The 22,500-nt window shown below is 45.5% G+C and overlaps 1 protein-coding gene across 4 annotated transcripts in view; it reads right to left on the bottom strand.

Annotated features, from left to right (window-relative positions):
- Nucleotides 1-2,213: 2,213 nt before the first annotated feature.
- Nucleotides 2,214-22,500, bottom strand: part of myo5b (myosin VB) — a 53,671-nt gene continuing 33,384 nt past the window's right edge. For 2 of the 4 annotated variants that reach the window (XM_037751783.1, XM_037751785.1), the window contains exons 22-39: nucleotides 21,926-22,162; nucleotides 20,955-21,048; nucleotides 19,581-19,723; nucleotides 19,368-19,487; nucleotides 18,986-19,120; nucleotides 18,831-18,890; nucleotides 18,008-18,247; nucleotides 16,297-16,394; nucleotides 14,887-15,085; nucleotides 14,314-14,407; nucleotides 13,273-13,416; nucleotides 13,002-13,153; nucleotides 12,756-12,845; nucleotides 12,466-12,616; nucleotides 11,039-11,333; nucleotides 7,522-7,696; nucleotides 7,340-7,420; nucleotides 5,057-5,787 (exon numbers count right to left, since the gene is read on the bottom strand). In XM_037751783.1, the coding sequence (XP_037607711.1) occupies nucleotides 5,635-5,787; nucleotides 7,340-7,420; nucleotides 7,522-7,696; nucleotides 11,039-11,333; nucleotides 12,466-12,616; nucleotides 12,756-12,845; nucleotides 13,002-13,153; nucleotides 13,273-13,416; nucleotides 14,314-14,407; nucleotides 14,887-15,085; nucleotides 16,297-16,394; nucleotides 18,008-18,247; nucleotides 18,831-18,890; nucleotides 18,986-19,120; nucleotides 19,368-19,487; nucleotides 19,581-19,723; nucleotides 20,955-21,048; nucleotides 21,926-22,162 (2,661 nt within the window). In that variant the 3' untranslated portion in view covers nucleotides 5,057-5,634. Of the gene's footprint in view, nucleotides 2,225-5,056; nucleotides 5,788-7,339; nucleotides 7,421-7,521; nucleotides 7,697-11,038; nucleotides 11,334-12,465; nucleotides 12,617-12,755; nucleotides 12,846-13,001; nucleotides 13,154-13,272; nucleotides 13,417-14,313; nucleotides 14,408-14,886; nucleotides 15,086-16,296; nucleotides 16,395-18,007; nucleotides 18,248-18,830; nucleotides 18,891-18,985; nucleotides 19,121-19,367; nucleotides 19,488-19,580; nucleotides 19,724-20,954; nucleotides 21,049-21,925; nucleotides 22,163-22,500 lie in introns of those variants that run through there. The other 2 variants (XR_005204289.1, XM_037751784.1) reach the window with 2 other exon arrangements.

The raw sequence follows: 22,500 nt of genomic DNA, 5'->3' as shown, positions 1-22,500 counted from the left end.
GTCTGCAGCAATAAACTGTTAGAATAACAGAAATTATTGCATTACTAATAATTAGTAAACATTATTGTTTGTTAAACCGAGATGGAGACGGACAAGATGCCGAACTCAAGGCTTCAAAACCGAAGGAAGCACTTCATTAACAGTAAAATATTATTAACTAAGTTAAATTAAGTATCAATTTAGCGTTTATTACTGATGGTTATTAATTAGCATATTGATGTTATAATAGTTTGATTGACAGCTTGGGGCTCAGAGGGCAGAGCGGGCCGTCCTTTAATCACGAGGTCGGCGGTTCGATGCCACGGCGAAGCGTCCTTCAGCGACACACTGAACCTCAACTTGCTCCACCGAGCGCTCCTACAAGGCTCAGGGTGGTGACACGCAGAGGTCAAAGTTCATGACCAAGACTTTAAAGGACCAGCGTGAAACATTTCTATTATCAGAAATAATACCGACCTCTTGTAGTAGGTAGTCAGTAACCATGGTGACGTGTTAGTAACCATGGTGACGTGTTTAGGTGTTTAGTGTGCAGAGCGTTAAGTCGAGGCAGAATAACTCTCTGAACCGGTAACTAACGCTGGCTAGCCACTATTGTTGTCTTGTTTCTTTAACAACGGCTGAATAACATGCTGGTTTGTCTCAACATGTGCCGTCACTCTCTCTCCAGGATCACCAGAGGTAGTTGAGAAAGTTATCATGAACCAATGGGACCAGATTAGACCCCTACGCCGCTGGAGACGACTGCAGGAGGAGACGACTGGATAACGCTAGATAGATAGATAGATAGGGAGTCCAATGCTCCCCTCTGAAATGCAGTAATATAAAGTGATATAAACTAAATCAAAGTACTGCAGCACAGTACCTGAGTAAGTGTTTCCTCTCCTCTGCTTGTGTGTTCAGGATGTCCTTCCCATATATACGTACATATGCACACCGTATATATATACCTGTAGAAGTGGCACATCTATTTATGTCACGCGTCTTTACACCTCCACCGTGAAACCACAGTGTAAAATCTCATGTTGATGAATTTGAGTGAAGCCACACCAAACTGAGCGTCTCTTTGAAGCCCGAGCTCCTCCAGCCACATGAATGTGTCCTCCGTACAAACGCTGCTTCCTGCTGCTCCTCTCTCACATTATACTACGTTATGTACTACATGAGGTACTTCATCAGTGTGTACTCTGAGGACAGACTGACAGACAGTATTTCTGTAGAAAGGTGTTGCACGTTGTGCAAACAGAGGTGAGGTTTAGAAATGACTCGTCACCACATCCTCTTCCTTCACTCGTAATTATGTTCATCCTTTAAAAACAGCAAGCAGCTCTTCCAACGAACTGCAGCTGTTTTAACATTTAACATCTAGACAGGACGTTCATTACAGATATCTGCAACCTCCGTCTGACGAGTCACAACTCGGATTCAAGATATCTGGAATTACATGTTCACCAGTACCATTCAAACTACTTCATGTGTTTGTTTCTCATTACAGATAGATCTACAATTCAGCTGCAGATATCTGCATTACTAGTCGTCATCCAGTCACTTCTGGTTGCAAAAAAACAAGATGGAGACGGACTAAAACCAAGATGATGATGGTCAAAAACCAAGATGGAGACAACCAAAAACCAAGATGGAGACGTCCAAAAACCAAGATGGAGACAACCAAAAACCAAGATGGAGACAACCAAAAACCAAGATGGAGACGTCCAAAAACCAAGATGGAGACGACCAAAGACCAAGATGGAGACGACCAAAGACCAAGATGGAGACGACCAAAGACCAAGATGGAGACGACCAAAGACCAAGATGGAGGCGGCCAAAAACCAAGATGGTGATGACCAAAAACAAAGATGGAGACGGACGAGTTTTCTATGAGCATAGCATTTTGAACGTCAACAGTCAACAGCTTTGTTGGGCCGATATCCAATGGGAAGCCTTGATGAGCAACGTCATGACAACAACTCTGACTGGTCATAACGAGGTTCTAGATATCTGTAACTGTCGTTCGGACTAGTCACTATGACCTTACAGATATCTGGAAGAAGAACTCTGACTAGTCATAGTATAACTGTGTATATCTGTAATGTTAACTCCTGATAGGGAAGCTGAGCTGTTGAATGTTAAAACAGTTCACCATATGAGCCACCTGAGCGACAGGTAAACCACAGACAGCTGGAACAACTGACACACAGAGAGCCTCTGTGGGAATCACCTCCTCCTCCTGTTCACACCGTCTGTCTGAACGTCTGCGTCTCCTCTCAGAGACACAACGCTTCTCCTCCACTCTGGATGTCACCAAGTACACCAAGTACACCAAGTACAACAAGTGCATCAAGTACACAAAGTACAACGAGTACACCGAGTACACCAAGTACAACAAGTACACCAAGTACAACAAGTACACCAAGTACACAAAGTACAACAAGTACACCGAGTACACCAAGTACACCAAGTACACCAAGTACACCAAGTACAACAAGTACACCGAGTACACCAAGTACACCAAGTACACCAAGTACACCAAGTACAACAAGTACACCAAGTACACAAAGTAGAACAAGTACACCGAGTACACCAAGTACAACAAGTACACCAAGTACAACAAGTGCACCAAGTACACAAAGTACAACAAGTACACCGAGTACACCAAGTACAACAAGTACACCGAGTACACCAAGTACTTGGGTACATCTTTTGCAGGACTTTTTTGTTGAGTATTTACTTTTTTCCATTTCATACTGATGCTCCATTGTATTAGACTTTTTACAATATTTCACACCTCCTCAAGTGAGTTTGGTTATAATGAGATTCAATGTTAATATATATATATATATATATATATATATATATTTTTAGTTTTAAAAAAGTCTTAAAGACGTATGAAAAATGTCCGAAAAAATCTGAAAAAGGTCCCAAAACTTTCCGAAAAATGTCCAAAAAAAGCATAAGAAAGGCAGAAAAAAAGTCAGAAAAATATCCGGTCAATGTCTGAAAAAAATATCAAAACATTTCTGAAAAAAATCAGAAAAATGTCCCAAAAATATCCCCAAAATTTCTGAAAAATGTCCAAAATGGTAGAAGAGAAGTCTAAAAAGTGTTTAAAAAATGCATAAGAAAGGCAGAAAAAAGTCTGAAAAACGTCAAAAATGTCCGAAAAATAAGACCCAAAAAAAGTCAGAATAATAATATTTGTTAATGATTAAATAATATTTGTAAACTTTTAAGACATAGTTTGTAAAAACATTTATAACCATTACATAGATGTTGTTATGTTATCATTAGTTTGTATAATATGAAATAATTATAATTTATAGATTATAGCATTACTAATAATTAATAAACTAATGAATTATTGTTCCATTGTTTGTTAACAGTAAAATAACTATTAACTAAGTTTCATTAACTATCAATTTACCGTTTATAAATGATGGTTATTATAAAGTCTTTATTGTTGTTGGTGCTCAAAGGAAATTAAAATTATGAACTATTAAAGAGTTAAACCGACGACGTCAGAGGAAAATCATTTCTTCATTTCTTTTGTATATTAAAACTATTTTTTTAAAGGAAACTACAATTTTTGCTGGAAAAAACAAGTATTTATTCATAATCTGATGACAAAGATTCAGAACATCAAATCATGAATTAATAACAAAGAAAACATTGTATTTTATGAGTCAGTTACAAAATATAATCTTTGAAATACACAAAGTTATTGTTGTGCTTCATCAGCGACAGAAAACATTTAACATTACTCACAGAAACATTTATCAACGTTTCAGACTCAAGAACTTCACCGTCAAGTTGAACTATTTTACAAACCTGCTGCTGCTGGTCTTACAGAGAAACGTGAAGTCTTATAGAAATATATATATATATATTATTCATGTTTTTAACTTCCAACATTTTTCACACAAAAGATAAAAACTCTTTAAACAGTGAAGTTCTTCAACGAGTCCAACTGGACTTCTTCATTGTTATTATCACAGATTCACTTCAGATAGAGATGATGCTTTCTTTCACTTTCTACCCTAAAGATAGTGTGTTAATAATTAGTGTTAATAATTAGTGTAAATAATTAGTGTTAATAATTAGTGTTAATATTTAGTGTGAATAATTAGTGTTCTCTACAAGTGCAAGTGATTCCTGAGGCTCAGACCTCCGTCATACAGAAACACCAGACGGGTCTGAATGCAGCCGCTTAAATCATAAAGTATATGAAGTGTTAACTTTGTGTGTATTTAGTATTTTAGTTATTAATTAGCGTCACAAAACCAAAAAAATTGTACAAAATCACACAAGAAAAAGAAAAGAAGCTCAAAATGAGCCGAGGGACAAAAAACGTCAAAATTATTTTACACAGAAATATAAAAAGAAAAGAGATTCCAATAATCAAACGAAATAAAAACACACGGCCGGGGAGTTGTTTCAGATATATATATATATATATATATAAATATAAAGTGTATATATGTATACATAATACATGTATACATATATATATATATACACACATAATAACGCAAATTTCTTTAACGCAACTTGTGATTTTTAGGTTGCTCAGTTCTAAAGCTAGATTGAAGATCCTGGTATCATATACTGTATATATATATATATATATATATATATATATATATATATATAAAAAAAAAAATATATATATATATATATATATATATATATATAATATATATATATATATTAAAAAATATATATATATATATCCATATATATATATATATATATATAAGGGACTCAAAGGGGTCCCTTGACCTCTGACCTCTGACATCCAGGTTTATAATTTGCAATTATAATTATGATTTAATCACAATTAAATATTTTTTTTTTTTTTTTTTTTTTCTAGTTATTTTTTTGGGGGCATTTTCCATTTTTATGACAGGACAGTGGATAGAGTCTTGGAAAGGGGGGAGAGAGAGTGGATGCGGAAAGGGCCACAGGCCGGATTCGAACCCGGGCCGCCGCGGTCAGGACCAAGCCTTGATACATGGATGCCCGCTCTACCAACTGAGCTAACCCAGGCGCCCACAATTAAATATTTTAAATATATATATATATATATATCTCAACAACTCCTAGGCGTGCCGTGCCGCTTCGTATCCAGCTGATTATCAATAGAGACGATAGAGATCAATAGAGTATTGATCACTTCTGATTGATTAAAGGTGTCAGAGTGAGCTTTAATGATCCAGACTGATAGAACGTGTTCCTGTAAAACCGACTGGACCACTTCCTCCACTTCACACGCTTCGTTTATTCAGTTTCCACCCCGACACGGAGAGAAAGGAGTCTCTGAGACAACGAGTGAATAAAGGATGTAACTGTCAGTGTCCTGCATGTGAGCGGTCTCGTAGTGTTTGTTAGATGTAAAGACGTCTCCTTACACAGATAACCATGTAAAGCATTACCACTCTGTCTCTCCGTCCTTCCTGAGCTTTCCTCAAACTTCTCACTGACCTTCTTCATCCTGCTGGACTCTCTCCTGTCTCCTGTTTCCCGTTCACTTCTGTTCATTCTGTCTCTTACGTCAGTCGGTCCTGGACTAAAGGTGATGTGGGGTCAGTGTGTCCTGGTCCTGGACTAACAGCAGGTCTGCTGTGGGACCTTCAGGGACCTTCAGACCCTGATGAGGAAGTCGAGGCCCAGGGAGGCAGGGATGTGCAGCGTCTCCAGGCTGAGGGCTGACGGCGTGTACGGGAAGAGGACGGGGAACACGTGCTTGGTGTCCATCAGGAGCTGAGGAGCATCGGTCCTCTGCTGAGGACGATTCTGGACACACAGGGAGACATGGAGGTTAAACAGGGAGACATGGAGGTTGGACTGGGAGACATGGAGGTTGGACAGGGAGACATGGAGGCAGGACGTAGGTGACAACGGGACTTAAGTGATGAAGACAGGACGACAGGACGTAGGTGATGAAGACAGGACGTAGGTGAAGACGACGGGACGTAGGTGAAGACGACGGGACGTAGGTGAAGACGATGACGACAGGACGTAGTTGATGACGACGGGACGTAGGTGAAGACGACTGGACGTAGGTGAAGACGACGGGACGTAGGTGAAGACGACGGGACGTAGGTGATGACGACGGGACGTAGGTGAAGACGACGGGACGTAGGTGAAGACGACTGGACGTAGGTGAAGACGACGGGACGTAGGTGAAGACGACGGGACGTAGGTGATGACGACGGGACGTAGGTGAAGACGATGACGATAGGACGTAGGTGATGACGACGGGACGTAGGTGAAGACGACTGGACTTAGGTGAAGACGACGGGACGTAGGTGAAGACGACGGGACGTAGGTGAAGACGACGGGACTTAGGTGAAGACGACAGGACGTAGGTGAAGACGACGGGACGTAGGTGAAGACGACGGGACGTAGGTGACGACGATGACGATAGGACGTAGGTGATGACGACAGGACGTAGGTGACGACGATGGGACGTAGATGACGACGATGGGACGTAGATGACGACGATGGGACGTGGGTGAAGACGATGGGACCTAGATGACGACGATGGGACGTAGGTGACGACGATGGGACGTAGATGACGACGATGGGACGTGGGTGAAGACGATGGGACGTAGGTGACGACGATGGGACGTGGGTGAAGACGATGGGACCTAGATGACGACGATGGGACGTAGATGACGACGATGGGACGTAGATGACGACGATGGGACGTGGGTGAAGACGATGGGACCTAGATGACGACGATGGGACGTAGGTGACGACGATGGGACGTGGGTGAAGACGATGGGACCTAGATGACGACGATGGGACGTAGGTGACGACGATGGGACGTGGGTGAAGACGATGGGACCTAGATGACGCGATGCGATGTAGATGACGATGGGACATAGGTGAAGACGACAGGACGTAGGTGACGGCGATGGGATGTAGGTGACGATGGGACGTAGGTGAAGACGACGGGACGTAGGTGACGGCGATGGGATGTAGGTGACGACGGGACGTAGGTGAAGACGACGGGACGTAGGTGACGGCGATGGGATGTAGGTGACGACGGGACGTAGGTGATGACGATGGGACGTAGGTGACGACGATGGGACGTAGGTGACGACGATGGGACGTAGGTGACGACGATGGGACGTAGGTGACGACGATGGGATGTAGGTGACGACGATGGGATGTAGGTGACGACGATGGGACGTAGGTGACGACGGGACGCAGATGACGACGACGGGATGTAGGTAATGACCCCCCCCCCGGTGGAGTCCAGCTGATGTGATGTGTGTTTCAATCACCTGGCGACTGAACGAGGAGTTAACTAACGGAGGAACAGTGAAGGAAGACTCACCTGGATGTTCCTGATGAAGGACACGGTGACTCTCTCTTCAAACTCGTTCAGAGGAGTGTAGAGGTTCAGGATCTTCACGATCTGCAACACACACGACAACGGTGATCAATACCTATATGGTTCTGATGGTTCTGATCGGCTGAGGCGTGATCGATCAGGTGGCGGTGGCGGTGTGAGCGGACCTGCTGCGTGGAGAGGGCGGTGCACAGCGAGCAGATGGCCTCGGCGTCCTGAGTCGTCTTCTTCTTGACCTGCAGCAGCTGAGCGGCCTGGATGATCGGCTCCAGAGTGGCTGCAGCGTTACTCTGGTACAGGTTGTTCCCTCTCAGCCACTCCTCCATCTGACTGGTGTTGTACCTGAACACAGAGACACCGATCAGAGACACAGAGACACCGATCAGAGACACAGAGACACCGATCAGAGACACAGAGACACCGATCAGAGACACAGAGACACCGATCAGAGACACAGAGACACCGATCAGAGACACAGAGACACCGATCAGAGACACAGAGACACCGATAAGGAACACAGAGACACCGATAAGGAACACAGAGACACCGATCAGGAACACAGAGACACCGATCAGGGACACAGAGACACCGATCAGGAACACAGAGACACCGATCAGGAACACAGAGACACCGATCATCAACACAGACACCGATCAGGAACACAGAGACACCGATCATCAACACAGACACCGATAAGGAACACAGAGACACCGATCATCAACACAGACACCGATCAGAGACACAGAGACACCGATCATCAACACAGACACCGATCATCAACACAGAGACACCGATCAGGAACACAGAGACACCGATCAGAGACACCGATCATCAACACAGAGACACCGATCAGGGACACAGAGACACCGATCAGGGACACAGAGACACCGATCAGAGACACAGAGACACCGATCAGGGACACAGAGACACCGATCAGGGACACACAGACACCGATCAGGGACACAGAGACACCGATCAGAGACACAGAGACACCGATCAGGGACACAGAGACACCGATCAGGGACACAGAGACACCGATCATCGACACAGAGACACCGATCAGGAACACAGAGACACCGATCAGAGACACCGATCATCAACACAGAGACACCGATCAGAGACACAGAGACACCGATCATCAACACAGAGACACCGATCAGAGACACAGAGACACCGATCAGGGACACAGAGACACCGATCAGAGACACAGAGACACCGATCAGAGACACAGAGACACCGATCAGGAACACAGAGACACCGATCAGAGACACAGAGACACCGATCAGGAACACAGAGACACCGATCAGAGACACAGAGGCACCGATCAGGAACACAGAGACACCGATCAGGAACACAGAGACACCGATCAGAGACACAGAGACACCGATCAGGAACACAGAGACACCGATCAGGAACACAGAGACACCGATCAGGAACACAGAGACACCGATCAGAGACACAGAGACACCGATCAGGGACACAGAGACACCGATCAGGAACACAGAGACACCGATCAGGAACACAGAGACACCGATAAGGAACACAGAGACACCGATCAGGAACACAGAGACACCGATCAGGGACACAGAGACACCGATCAGGGACACAGAGACACCGATCAGGAACACAGAGACACCGATCATCAACACAGAGACACCGATCAGGAACACAGAGACACCGATCAGAGACACCGATCATCAACACAGAGACACCGATCAGGGACACACAGACACCGATCAGGGACACAGAGACACCGATCAGAGACACAGAGACACCGATCAGGGACACAGAGACACCGATCAGGGACACAGAGACACCGATCAGAGACACAGAGACACCGATCAGGGACACAGAGACACCGATCAGAGACACAGAGACACCGATCAGGGACACAGAGACACCGATCAGGGACACAGAGACACCGATCAGGGACACAGAGACACCGATCATCAACACAGAGACACCGATCAGGAACACAGAGACACCGATCAGAGACACCGATCATCAACACAGAGACACCGATCAGGGACACAGAGACACCGATCAGGAACACAGAGACACCGATCAGGAACACAGAGACACCGATCAGAGACACCGATCATCAACACAGAGACACCGATCAGGGACACACAGACACCGATCAGGGACACAGAGACACCGATCAGAGACACAGAGACACCGATCAGGGACACAGAGACACCGATCAGGGACACAGAGACACCGATCAGAGACACAGAGACACCGATCAGGGACACAGAGACACCGATCAGAGACACAGAGACACCGATCAGGGACACAGAGACACCGATCAGGGACACAGAGACACCGATCAGGGACACAGAGACACCGATCATCAACACAGAGACACCGATCAGGAACACAGAGACACCGATCAGAGACACCGATCATCAACACAGAGACACCGATCAGGGACACACAGACACCGATCAGGGACACAGAGACACCGATCAGAGACACAGAGACACCGATCAGGGACACAGAGACACCGATCAGGGACACAGAGACACCGATCAGGGACACAGAGACACCGATCAGAGACACAGAGACACCGATCAGGGACACAGAGACACCGATCAGAGACACAGAGACACCGATCAGGGACACAGAGACACCGATCAGAGACACAGAGACACCGATCAGAGACACAGAGACACCGATCAGGAACACAGAGACACCGATCAGAGACACAGAGACACCGATCAGGAACACAGAGACACCGATCAGAGACACAGAGGCACCGATCAGGAACACAGAGACACCGATCAGGAACACAGAGACACCGATCAGAGACACAGAGACACCGATCAGGAACACAGAGACACCGATCAGAGACACAGAGGCACCGATCAGGAACACAGAGACACCGATCAGAGACACAGAGACACCGATCAGAGACACAGAGACACCGATCAGGGACACAGAGACACCGATCAGAGACACAGAGACACCGATCAGGAACACAGAGACACCGATCAGAGACACAGAGACACCGATCAGGAACACAGAGACACCGATCAGGGACACAGAGACACCTTCATCCACTCAATGCAGAGAACAGAAATGTCAGTATCTGGGTGCTCTACAGTTGTAGCGTCGGCCCGTTTGACCACGGAGACGAGAGCCATAACGTTTCTGCTAACTTTTTCGGACATACTTCGGACTTTTTTTTTTTTACATTTTTTTCTGCATTTTTTCTGACTTATTTCAGACACATTTTGTCCTTCTTCAGACGTTAGCATGCAGCGTTAGCTCTGCTCTGTGTAGCTCTGCTTCTCCTGTCAATGTGTGAAACCCAAAGTGTTTCCATCCTTTACTGGATGTGTAGTGTTTACCACGCTGGATTTAACATGGGAGGGTGCAGGTCGTATCCATGACAACCCTCCAACGGTTTACACTCTCTGAGCTTTGTTTTGGTTGACGGATACGGAACGGATATGACGTCACGTTACTCAGACTACCACAATAAAAGATATGACGTCACGTTACTCAGACTACCACAATAAAAGATATGACGTCACGTTACTCAGACTACCACAATAAAAGCGGTAACTTCCTGCTACCTCCACATAGACTCAGATGAAGCAGAGAGAATAGTAGAATAATAGATAGTGAATAGATTTATGTCCCGCCCCCCTACTGTTTAATGAAGACAGTCCGGTGTACCTGAGCTGCATGCCGGTGCTCCAGGAGCACACGTCTTTGCGCAGCAGCAGGTTGTTGAGGGTGATGGCGTCGATGCAGTGGAAGAGCTGTCGAACCACCTGACCCACGATCTCCGGGTCCAGACCGTGGTCCCGCATGGTGCCGTGAAACTGTCCCAGCTGCCTGATCAGGGCCTCCAGGGTGTAGCTGCTGGGGCCGCCGGCGTCCGTGTCCATGCTGGACGAACGGTTCCTGTAGCCCATCGGCTTCACCCCCGCCAGGCTGGGGATGCTCTCGCTCTCCAACATGGCCGACACTGAACACAGGAAGCAGAGAGAGAGAGAGAGAGAGAGAGAGAGAGAGAGAGCAGCTGCTGGGTTCAGAGAGTCCAGCCAGACGTCTGAGAGGTGGTGATGTTAACTACAGCAGAGTCTCTCTAACCAGACACATGATCAGATCTACGAGGTGGATGTGTTGACATTGGCTGGGCGGTTGCCGCGGTAACGGATGTACACAGAGCAGATAACAGAGGTTAAGATTACGAATGACTGGATGATGAAATGAGTCACAACGACAACAACAGCTGCTCAGTAATCAGTTATCAGAAACCAGGAACCAGTTCCTAACATCTCAGAAAAGTCCCCAACTGACTCTGGGTCAGTGTGTAAACATCACTTTACTATATAATGAGTACATTATACTTTATAATGCGTATACTATACTATATAATGAGTACATTATACTTTATAATGCGTATACTATACTATATAATGAATACATTATACTTTATAATGCGTATACTATACTATATAATGAATACATTATACTTCATAATGCGTATACTATACTATATAATGAGTACATTATACTTTATAATGCGTATACTATACTATATAATGAATACATTATACTTTATAATGCGTATACTATACTATATAATGAGTACATTATACTTTATAATGCGTATACTATACTATATAATGAGTACATTATACTTTATAATGCGTATACTATACTATATAATGAGTACATTATACTTTATAATGCGTATACTATACTATATTATGTATAGATGGACAGACCCTTTGTATTGTAGTATGAACTGACCCATCATGTGTTGTATGTAGTATGATCTGACTGATCACGTGTTGTATGGAGTATGAACTGACTGATCACGTGTTGTGTGGAGTATGAACTGACTGATCAGGTGTTGTATGGAGTATGATCTGACTGATCATGTGTTGTGTGGAGTATGAACTGACTGATCAGGTGTTGTATGGAGTATGAACTGACTGATCACGTGTTGTATGGAGTATGAACTGACTGATCAGGTGTTGTATGGAGTATGAACTGACTGATCAGGTGTTGTATGGAGTATGAACTGACTGATCATGTGTTGTGTGGAGTATGAACTGACTGATCACGTGTTGTATGGAGTATGAACTGACCGATCATGGGCTGGATGATGCCTTCTGCCACCTTAATGAGCTGCTGATAGATCTGGATGGACAGGTCACTCAGCACCTGTCGGTACTCGGCCAGGTCGAAGTTCTTCAGACAGTGTTCGTTCTGTTTGCCCGAGTTCTGCGTCATAAACACCTGAACAACAACAACAACAAGAACACAACAACTCTTCTTATCTGCTCCTGTTCTGCTAAATACAACACTAACATCTAGGAGATGAGACGTCTGGGTGTTAAAACAGAGAGTATTATGGTCTGTGTTTCAGGTGTGTCACCTCGTCTCCGCTGTACTGCTTCAGACAGTGAAGCAGCCGGCTGGTGTTGGCCAACCAGAAGGACGTCATCTCAAAGTCTTCGTTGTTTTTCTGCAGATGGGATGAAAATATATCATTTTAGTAAAAGAACAGACGTCTCCCGGTGTTAGCTGGAGGCTAACGCTTAATCTGCCTCCACTTAACGCTCGGCCCACTAAACACGTCACCATGGTTACTAATCAGACAGGATGTGTGGAGGACGCTGACCTTGAGGACCTTCTTGATGGCGTTGATGGTGGAGGTGAGCAGAGACTCCACCTTCTGGTCGTCGTTGACGTAGTCGGCGTGGCGGATGCACATGAAGAGGATGTAAGCTGGCAGACAGGGGACTGTAGACGACACCGTGTTGGGACGGATGTCTGAAACACAGCGGACACACACACACAAGCATTTGGACGCCATTTTGGACTGAAAACGGCGATGCGTCCGTGTCCGTGGACGTATGAAGAGACGTCTGTAGATCAGATTGTGGACTGACCTGTGATCAGTGTCTTCAGCAGCAGGACCTCGTCCTCCTTGTAGTACTCCAGCATCCCCTCAAAGTCCTTCTCCTTCCTCTGGACGGTCACCTGACGCAGCAGCTCCGGTCTGGACCTGCTGCTCTGAACTGCAGCCTGAGACACTACAGAGACACAGAGACAGAGTGAGACACAGAGACACAGAGACACAGAGACAGAGTGAGACACAGAGACAGAGTTAGACAAAGAGACACAGAGACAGAGTGAGAGACAGAGACACAGAGACACAGAGACAGAGTGAGAGACAGAGACACAGAGACACAGAGACAGAGTGAGACACAGAGACAGAGTGAGAGACAGAGACACAGAGACAGAGTGAGACACAGAGACACAGAGACAGAGTGAGACACAGAGACAGAGTGAGAGACAGAGACACAGAGACACAGAGACAGAGTGAGACACAGAGACACAGAGACAGAGTGAGACACAGAGACAGAGTGAGACACAGAGACACAGAGACAGAGTGAGACACAGAGACACAGAGACAGAGTGAGACACAGAGACACGGAGACACAGAGTGAGACACAGAGACAGAGTGAGACACAGAGACACAGAGACAGAGTGAGAGACAGAGACACAGAGATACAGAGACACAGAGACACAGAGACACAGAGACACAGAGACAGAGTGAGACACAGAGACAGAGTGAGAGACAGAGAGACACGGAGACACGGAGACACAGAGACACAGAGACACAGAGAGAGAGAGGTATTAACAGTAACGCTGCAGGTGTGACCGGTAATGCTGCAGGTGTGACCGGTAACGCTGCAGGTGTGAACGGTAACGCTGCAGGTGTGAACGGTAATGCTGCAGGTGTGAACGGTAACGCTGTAGGTGTGAACGGTAATGCTGCAGGTGTGAACGGTAATGCTGCAGGTGTGAACGGTAATGCTGCAGGTGTGAACGGTAACGCTGCAGGTGTGAACGGTAATGCTGCAGGTGTGAACGGTAATGCTGCAGGTGTGAACGGTAATGCTGCAGGTGTGAACGGCTGCTGTTACCTTCTAACTCCTGGACTTTCTTCATGTAGATTCTGAGCTGCTTCTTCAGCTTCCTCTCGTTCTTCTCCAGTTTCTCCACCAGCTCCTTGAGGTCCTGAGAACAGACAGACACCGTGATGAAGATGAACCCTCCTCCTCCCTCTCCCTTCCTCCTCCCTCTTCTCCTCCTCCTCCTCCTCCTCCTCTCTCTTCTCCTCCTCCTCCTCCTCCCTCTCCCTTCCTCCTCCTCCCTCTCCCTTCCTCCTCCCTCTTCTCCTCCTCCTCTTCCTCTTCCTCTCTCTTCTCCTCCTCCTCCTCCTCCTCCTCCCTCTTCTCCTCCTCCTCTTCCTCTCTCTCCTCCTCCTCCTCCTCCTCCTCCTCCTCTTCCTCTTCCTCTCTCTTCTCCTCCTCCTTCTCCTCCTTCTCCTCCTCCCTCTCCCTTCCTCCTCCTCCTCCTCCTCCTCCTCCTCTTCCTCTCTTCTCCTCCTTCTCCTCTCTCTCCTCCTCCTCTCTTCTCCTTCTCCTCTCTGTCCTCCTCCTCTCTCTTCTCCTCTCTCTCCTCCTCCTCCTCCTCCTCCTCCTCCTTGTCCTCACCAGGTTGTCGTTGGTGAGTCGTGTGATCTCCTGCTGGACGCTGTACTCCACCAGCGCCTCCGGAGACAGCGAGGCGGTGTAGTTGAGGATCTCCTGCTTCTTCTCGATGTCGTCTCTCAGCAGCTCGATCTGAGTGTGAAGAGCTTCCAGCTCGTCGTTGTGCTGCCTGGACTGAGTCTGCAGCTGAGCCTCCAGCAGCCTGACGGGACCACAACCAGATCCACGTTATCACCCACACATCAACATCTGGATATGGATACCTAATGAATCATCTGACTAGTAGGATGCTGCAGCAGCTCGTTATCAGCTGCTTTTACTGGTTTTACTGGTTTTACTGGGCAACCAGTGTTTGTTGCTACGTATAACAGACCGTTGCTACGTATAACAGACCGTTGCTACGTATAACAGACCGTCAAGGCAATATAATATATATAATATATATATATATGTTATATATATATATATTATGTATATATATATACATAATATATCATATATTATGTATATATATTATATATATATATATATATATGTTATATATATAACATATATATATATATATTATACAGACAAAAAGAGAATAACTAGCTGTATTTTAGAGATCAGTAAAACTGTGATGTTGAGTTTTCAGAGTATTTGACAGACTGAACAGCAGGATGAGATCTCTGAGAGGAAAGCCCCGATACAGCGAGCAGCACGACACAACACACAGCAGTTAGACAGTGAGCAGCAGCAGAACAAGAAGAAGAAGAAGAAGTGATGAAGTGATGAAACAGAGACCTGGCCACTTGTTTGAGGCCCTGGTAGGCCAGACCCAGCTCTCCATCTTCATTCAGATAACACCAGTCCTGCCGAGTGCTGCTGGCGTCCAGCAGGACAACGAAACAGAGACAGAGAGACAGGGAGACAGAGAGACAGAGACACAGAGACACAGAGACACAGAGAGACAGAGACAGAGAGACAGAGACAGAGAGACAGAGAGACAGAGAGACAGAGACACAGAGACAGAGACACAGAGAGACAGAGACAGAGAGACAGAGAGAAACAGAGACGGAGACGGAGACGGAGGAAACAAAGCAGAAGCAGATTGTGAGGGAAACTGAAGCAGACAGACACTGAAGAGTTAGTCAACACAAAAACACAAACTACTGAAGTACATCAGAGGTTAGTACTCCAGCTGCTGTAGTACATCAGAGCAGCTGCAGTACATCAGAGCAGCTGTAGTACATCAGAGCAGCTGCAGTACATCAGAGCAGCTGCAGTACATCAGAGCAGCTGTAGTACATCAGAGCAGCTGTAGTCCATCAGAGGTTAGTACACCAGCTGCTGTAGTACATCAGTGCCACACAGTGGTGGAGGAAGGAAGAGTATATAAAAGTACATACTGTATATATATACATAATCACTTACTTCTTGGACTCACACAGGCCGTGATACGCCTCCAGAGCTTCCTCTTTGTCCACCGGCTCTTTGCTGTTGTTCAGTTCAGCAACTTTATTACTTTCCTGCTGAAACAGAGAAAACATTAAATATTATAACTCCAACATGAAGAGATGGTAACCGACAGCAACAGTAACCGACAGCAACAGCAACCGACAGCAACAGCAACCGACAGCAACAGTAACCGACAACAACAGTAACCGACAGTAACCGACAGCAACAGTAACCGACAGCAACAGTAACCGACAACAGCAACCGACAGTAACCGACAGCAACAGTAACCGACAGCAACAGTAACCGACAGTAACAGTAACCGACAGCAACAGTAACCGACAGCAACAGTAACCGACAGTAACAGTAACCGACAGCAACAGCAACCGACAGTAACCGACAGCAACAGTAACCGACAGCAACAGCAACCGACAGTAACCGACAGCAACAGTAACCAACAGTAACAGTAACCGACAGCAACAGTAACCGACAGTAACAGTAACCGACAGCAACAGTAACCGACAGCAACAGTAACCGACAGCAACAGTAACCGACAGCAACAGTAACCGACAGTAACAGTAACCGACAGTAACAGTAACCGACAGCAACAGTAACCGACAGCAACAGCAACCGACAGTAACCGACAGCGACAGTAACCAACAGTAACTGATAGTGACAGTAACCGACAGTAACAGTAACCGACAGTAACCGATAGTGACAGTAACCGACAGTAACCAACAGTAACCAACAGTAACCAACAGTAACCGATAGTGACAGTAACAGTAACCGACAGTAACAGTAACCGACAGTAACAGTAACCGACAGTGACAGTAACCGAAAGTAACCGACAGTAACCGACAGTAACAGTAACCGATAGTGACAGTAACAGTAACCGACAGTAACCGACAGTAACAGTAACCGACAGTAACAGTAACCGAAAGTAACCGACAGTAACCGACAGTAACCGACAGTAACCGACAGTAACCGACAGTAACCGACAGTAACAGTAACCGATAGTGACAGTAACAGTAACCGACAGTAACCGACAGTAACAGTAACCGACAGTAACAGTAACCGAAAGTAACCGACAGTAACCGACAGTAACCGACAGTAACCGACAGTAACCGACAGTAACCGACAGTAACAGTAACCGATAGTGACAGTAACAGTAACCGACAATAACCGACAGTAACAGTAAACGACAGTAACAGTAACCGATAGTGACAGTAACCGAAAGTAACCGACAGTAACCGACAGTAACCGACAGTAACCGACAGTAACCGACAGTAACCGACAGTAACAGTAACCGACAGTAACAGTAACCGAAAGTAACCGACAGTAACCGACAGTAACCGACAGTAACCGACAGTAACCGACAGTAACAGTAACCGATAGTGACAGTAACAGTAACCGACAATAACCGACAGTAACAGTAAACGACAGTAACAGTAACCGATAGTGACAGTAACAGTAACCGACAATAACCGACAGTAACAGTAAACGACAGTAACAGTAACCGACAGTAACAGTAACCGACAATAACCAACAGTAACAGTAACCGACAGTAACAGTAACCGACAGCGTCAGTAACCGACAGTAACATCGACATTAATAATTAATAAGTTATTGTTTTCTTTATTGTGACGACCTGCTGGAGAGTAAATGTGACCCAGCGTTCTGCTTCACTCACGATGTGGTCGTTCTTCTCCCGTAGCTGGGCGTCGCTGACGATCTGCGTCCTCAGAATGAGGACTTCCTCCTTGCGGGCGTCCAGCTCCTCATTGGCTGATTTGAGCTGACTCAGCAGCAGGTTGTAGCCGTCCTGCAGCTCGTTGGACGAGTTGTTCTGAGACGCCCGCTCGGCGATGGTCTTCCTCACCTCGTTCAGGTCGTTCTTCAGTTTCTTGTTCTCTGATTCCAGCTCCTCTCTCTGCACGACGACACAACCCAGATATATTACAGTATACACAGAAAGAGATCTCAAATAAATGAATAAATAAATGACTCAGTAATTACAAATATAATAAAATAATATTAAAAATAAATGTAGTTATTAATTAATTTACATTTCTGTTTTAAATAGCTTTTTCATTTATTTATCTTTGTATTAATTCCCTTTATTTACTCTTCTGTTTAATTTTCCCTTTTATTTATTTCTGTATTTATTTTTATGAATTTTTAAATGTATGTTTTTATTACTGCATTTATTTTCTATATAAACAAATAAAAAATAAATGCAATAATAAATGCATATATAAAGAAAATGCAATTAAATAAATGTAAATATTCATGAAAATAGATACATAAATAATTAAATAAATAAATAAGGGAATTAATAACAAAGGTAAATCAATTTTAAAAAGCAAATTAAAACAGAAATATAGTCACATTTTATCAATTAATTAATTAATATTTGCTACGTTTCATGGCATATTTATTTATTTATCGAGTCATTTATTGATTTATTTTGGCAGGTTCCGTCCTCCATGTGAGGAGGTGAAGTGGTTTTGTACCTTGAGGGTGTTGTAGGCCAGATCAGCGTTCTCCTGCTCGGAGGTGGAACTCTTGGATCCCTTTAATGAAGCCAACAGAAACATGACAGTGAGATTATCTCAGAGTAATAATCAGAGAAGATTCTGTTGTGAGTATAAATGAAACCAGACGTCACCCTGCGCTTGGAGAGCTCCTCCATCTTGTCCAGGTTGACCTGCAGTCTCTTCCTCTCCTGCTCCAGCTCTCGGACTCTCTTCTGCAGCTTCACGAACAGACTAATGTCCATCGCAGCCTTCTCCACTCCCATGTCCTGCACCGGGGACGAGGACCAGTTAAAACCAGCTTTAAAACCAGCTCCACCCAGTTAAAACCAGCTCCATCTAGTTTAAACCAGCTCCACCCAGTTAAAACCAGCTCCATCTAGTTTAAACCAGCTCCACCCAGTTAAAACCAGCTCCATCTAGTTTAAACCAGCTCCACCCAGTTAAAACCAGCTCCATCCAGTTAAAACCAGCTCCACCCAGTTATACCAGCTCCACCCATCCTCTCAGACTCACCTCCACCAGCTGGATGGCGTCCTCGGTGTCTCCGACCTCAGAGGTGGAGATGGACGTGTAGTTAGAGTCCGACTCCAGGCTGCTCTGATTGGACGGGTTCCTCTTGTGGCCCGGCTGGAACTAAAGGAGGAAGACGGTTACTAACGTTATTAATCAGCTGTTATCTGGATGATGAGGTCACCAGGTGAGAACAGGTGTCAGTGATGAGGTCACCTTGCTCAGAGACACCTCCTCCTTCAGGTTGTCGTATCTCTGCTCCAGTCTGGAGAACTCTTTGAGGAGGTTCTGGTACCGCTGCCTCTCATCGTCCATCTCCTTCTGCAGAGACGTCTCCCTCTGAGACACCCTGCTGTCGTCTGAAACATCCACATGGGAGGGTTAAACAGCTGGATGTGTTCAGGTGAGAGGGTGAAACAGCTGGATGTGTTCAGGTGAGAGGGTGAAACAGCTGGATGTGTTCAGGTGAGAGGTTTAAACATCTGGATGTGTTCAGGTGAGAGGGTGAAACAGCTGGATGTGTTCAGGTGAGAGGGTTAAACATCTGGATGTGTTCAGGTGAGAGGGTGAAACAGCTGGATGTGTTCAGGTGAGAGGGTGAAACAGCTGGATGTGTTCAGGTGAGAGGGTGAAACAGCTGGATGTGTTCAGATGAGAGGTTTAAACATCTGGATGTGTTCAGGTGAGAGGGTGAAACAGCTGGATGTGTTCAGGTGAGAGGGTTAAACATCTGGATGTGTTCAGGTGAGAGGGTGAAACAGCTGGATGTGTTCAGGTGAGAGGGTTAAACAGCTGGATGTGTTCAGGTGAGAGGGTTAAACATCTGGATGTGTTCAGGTGAGAGGGTTAAACATCTGGATGTGTTCAGGTGAGAGGGTGAAACAGCTGGATGTGTTCAGGTGAGAGGGTTAAACAGCTGGATGTGTTCAGGTGAGAGGGTTAAACAGCTGGATGTGTTCAGGTGAGAGAGGGTTAAACAGCTGGATGTGTTCAGGTGAGAGGGTTAAACAGCTGGATGTGTTCAGGTGAGAGGGTGAAACAGCTGGATGTGTTCAGGTGTGAGAGGGTTAAACAGCTAGATGTGTTCAGGTGAGAGGGTTAAACAGCTGGATGTGTTCAGGTGTGAGAGGGTTAAACAGCTAGATGTGTTCAGGTGAGAGGGTTAAACAGCTGGATGTGTTCAGGTGAGAGGGTTAAACAGCTGGATGTGTTCAGGTGAGAGGGTTAAACAGCTGGATGTGAGAGGGTTAAACAGCTGGATGTGAGAGGGTGAGAGGGTTAAACAGCTGGATGTGAGAGGGTGAGAGGATTAAACATCTGGATGTGAGAGGGTGTGAGAGGATTAAACAGCTGGATGTGAGAGGGTTAAACATCTGGATGTGTTCAGGTGAGAGGATTAAACATCTGGATGTGAGAGGGTGTGAGAGGATTAAACATCTGGATGTGAGAGGGTGTGAGAGGATTAAACAGCTGGATGTGAGAGGGTTAAACAGCTGGATGTGAGAGGGTGAAACAGCTGGATTTGTTCAGGTGAGAGGGTTAAACATCTGGATGGGAGAGGGTGAGAGGGTGAAACAGCTGGATGTGTACCTCCGGAGCTCTTTGACAGCTGGAGGATCTTCTGGTTCATCTCTTCTTTGTCTTTCTTCAGCAGAGCGTTCTCCGTCTCCAGCTCCTCCACCCTCTGAAACACCATCATCATCATCATCATCATCATCATGCTGTTGTTACACAGAGAGACAGCTAACCAGCATTCTCACATCTCTGATGGACATTTAGATCAGAGTCCTCCCCTGAGTCTCCATCATCTCCTCTAACAGCGTGGACACACTGGGAGCGTCAGCAGCGTGGCGGCTGCGTTACCTGTTGTTTTTTATTTCGGCGTCCGTGTTAACAGGTTAGAGCAGCCACACTGCCCGCCTGAGACGCACGACTCAGCTGCGTCTCTTCTAGAGATTCGAGGTCTCGCCTGTTTTTGCCGCGAGCCGTGCGTCTCACAGCAGCAACAGACAGTGGAGGTGATGTATTGACTGTATATTAACATCATATCAGCTACATTAATACCGTTTACATGTCTATCTGTAGAATATGTTACGGGGAGGAAAAAAAAGTAAAGACTTATTTTGAAATCAACACTTCCTGCTTTCATTTCAAAATAAAAGCCCTCAAGCGTCTTTTCTATGAACAGAATTCCTTCATTTGTTAACACAAGGCTTTTATTCTGAAATATATGCCGGAGAGTGTTGTAGAACATGCAGTGACTTTGAGAGCTCCATGAATGAATACAGTACGGAGTTTTAATGGTGGATTATTACTATTATTTATAAATTACCACACGGTCCTGAACCTTTCTGCTGGCTCTAACTACACGTCCATCAGCTGGTGTGAACACCCGACGCTTGAATCACGCAGCCGCCACGTGCTCCTGACGTTCCTGGTGTGTCCGGGCTGTTACACCGTCACAGATATACCCTCCTCTGTCCTCTGTCCTCCGTCCTCTCCTCCGTCCTCTCCTACGTCCTCCTCTGTCCTCCCCCCTGTCCTCCCCTCTGTCCTCTCACCTGTCTGAGGTCCATCTTCTCGGTGCCGTGCTCGTCCTCCAGCCTCTTCCTGTTGACGGACGCCTCCTGCAGCTGGTCTCTGAGTGTCACCAGCTCGTCCTGCAGGGAGGACAGCTGTCCTCCTCCTCCCTGCTGACTCCGGACCAGCTCCAGCTGTTTCTGCAGCTTGTTGACCTCTGACCCCAGACCGGTGTTCACCAGCACCAGCTGCTCGTTCTGAGTCCTCAGCCCCTTGGACTGCAGGGGGACGGACAGGGAGACAGTTATTAATATCACCATCATTATTATTATTATTAATAATAATAACAAGATTATTATAATTATCACCATCAAAATATTAATTAATATAATAATTATTATTATTATTAATAATAATAATAATAATAATAATAATAATAATATTATCATCATCATTATTATTATTGTCATTATTGACAATGTCATTATTGTTTATCATTTTTACTACTACTACTACTATTATTATAATCCTACTAGTTGTATTATTGTTATTATCTTTATTATCAATAAAAATAATAATAATATTAATATTATCATCATCATTATTATTATTAATA

The sequence above is a fragment of the Sebastes umbrosus genome, chromosome 19 (assembly GCF_015220745.1).
Source record: "Sebastes umbrosus isolate fSebUmb1 chromosome 19, fSebUmb1.pri, whole genome shotgun sequence".
Taxonomy (NCBI): Eukaryota; Metazoa; Chordata; class Actinopteri; order Perciformes; family Sebastidae; genus Sebastes; species Sebastes umbrosus.
The sequence above is the reverse complement of the archived record's forward strand: the minus strand, read 5'-3'. Positions and strand labels throughout refer to the sequence as shown.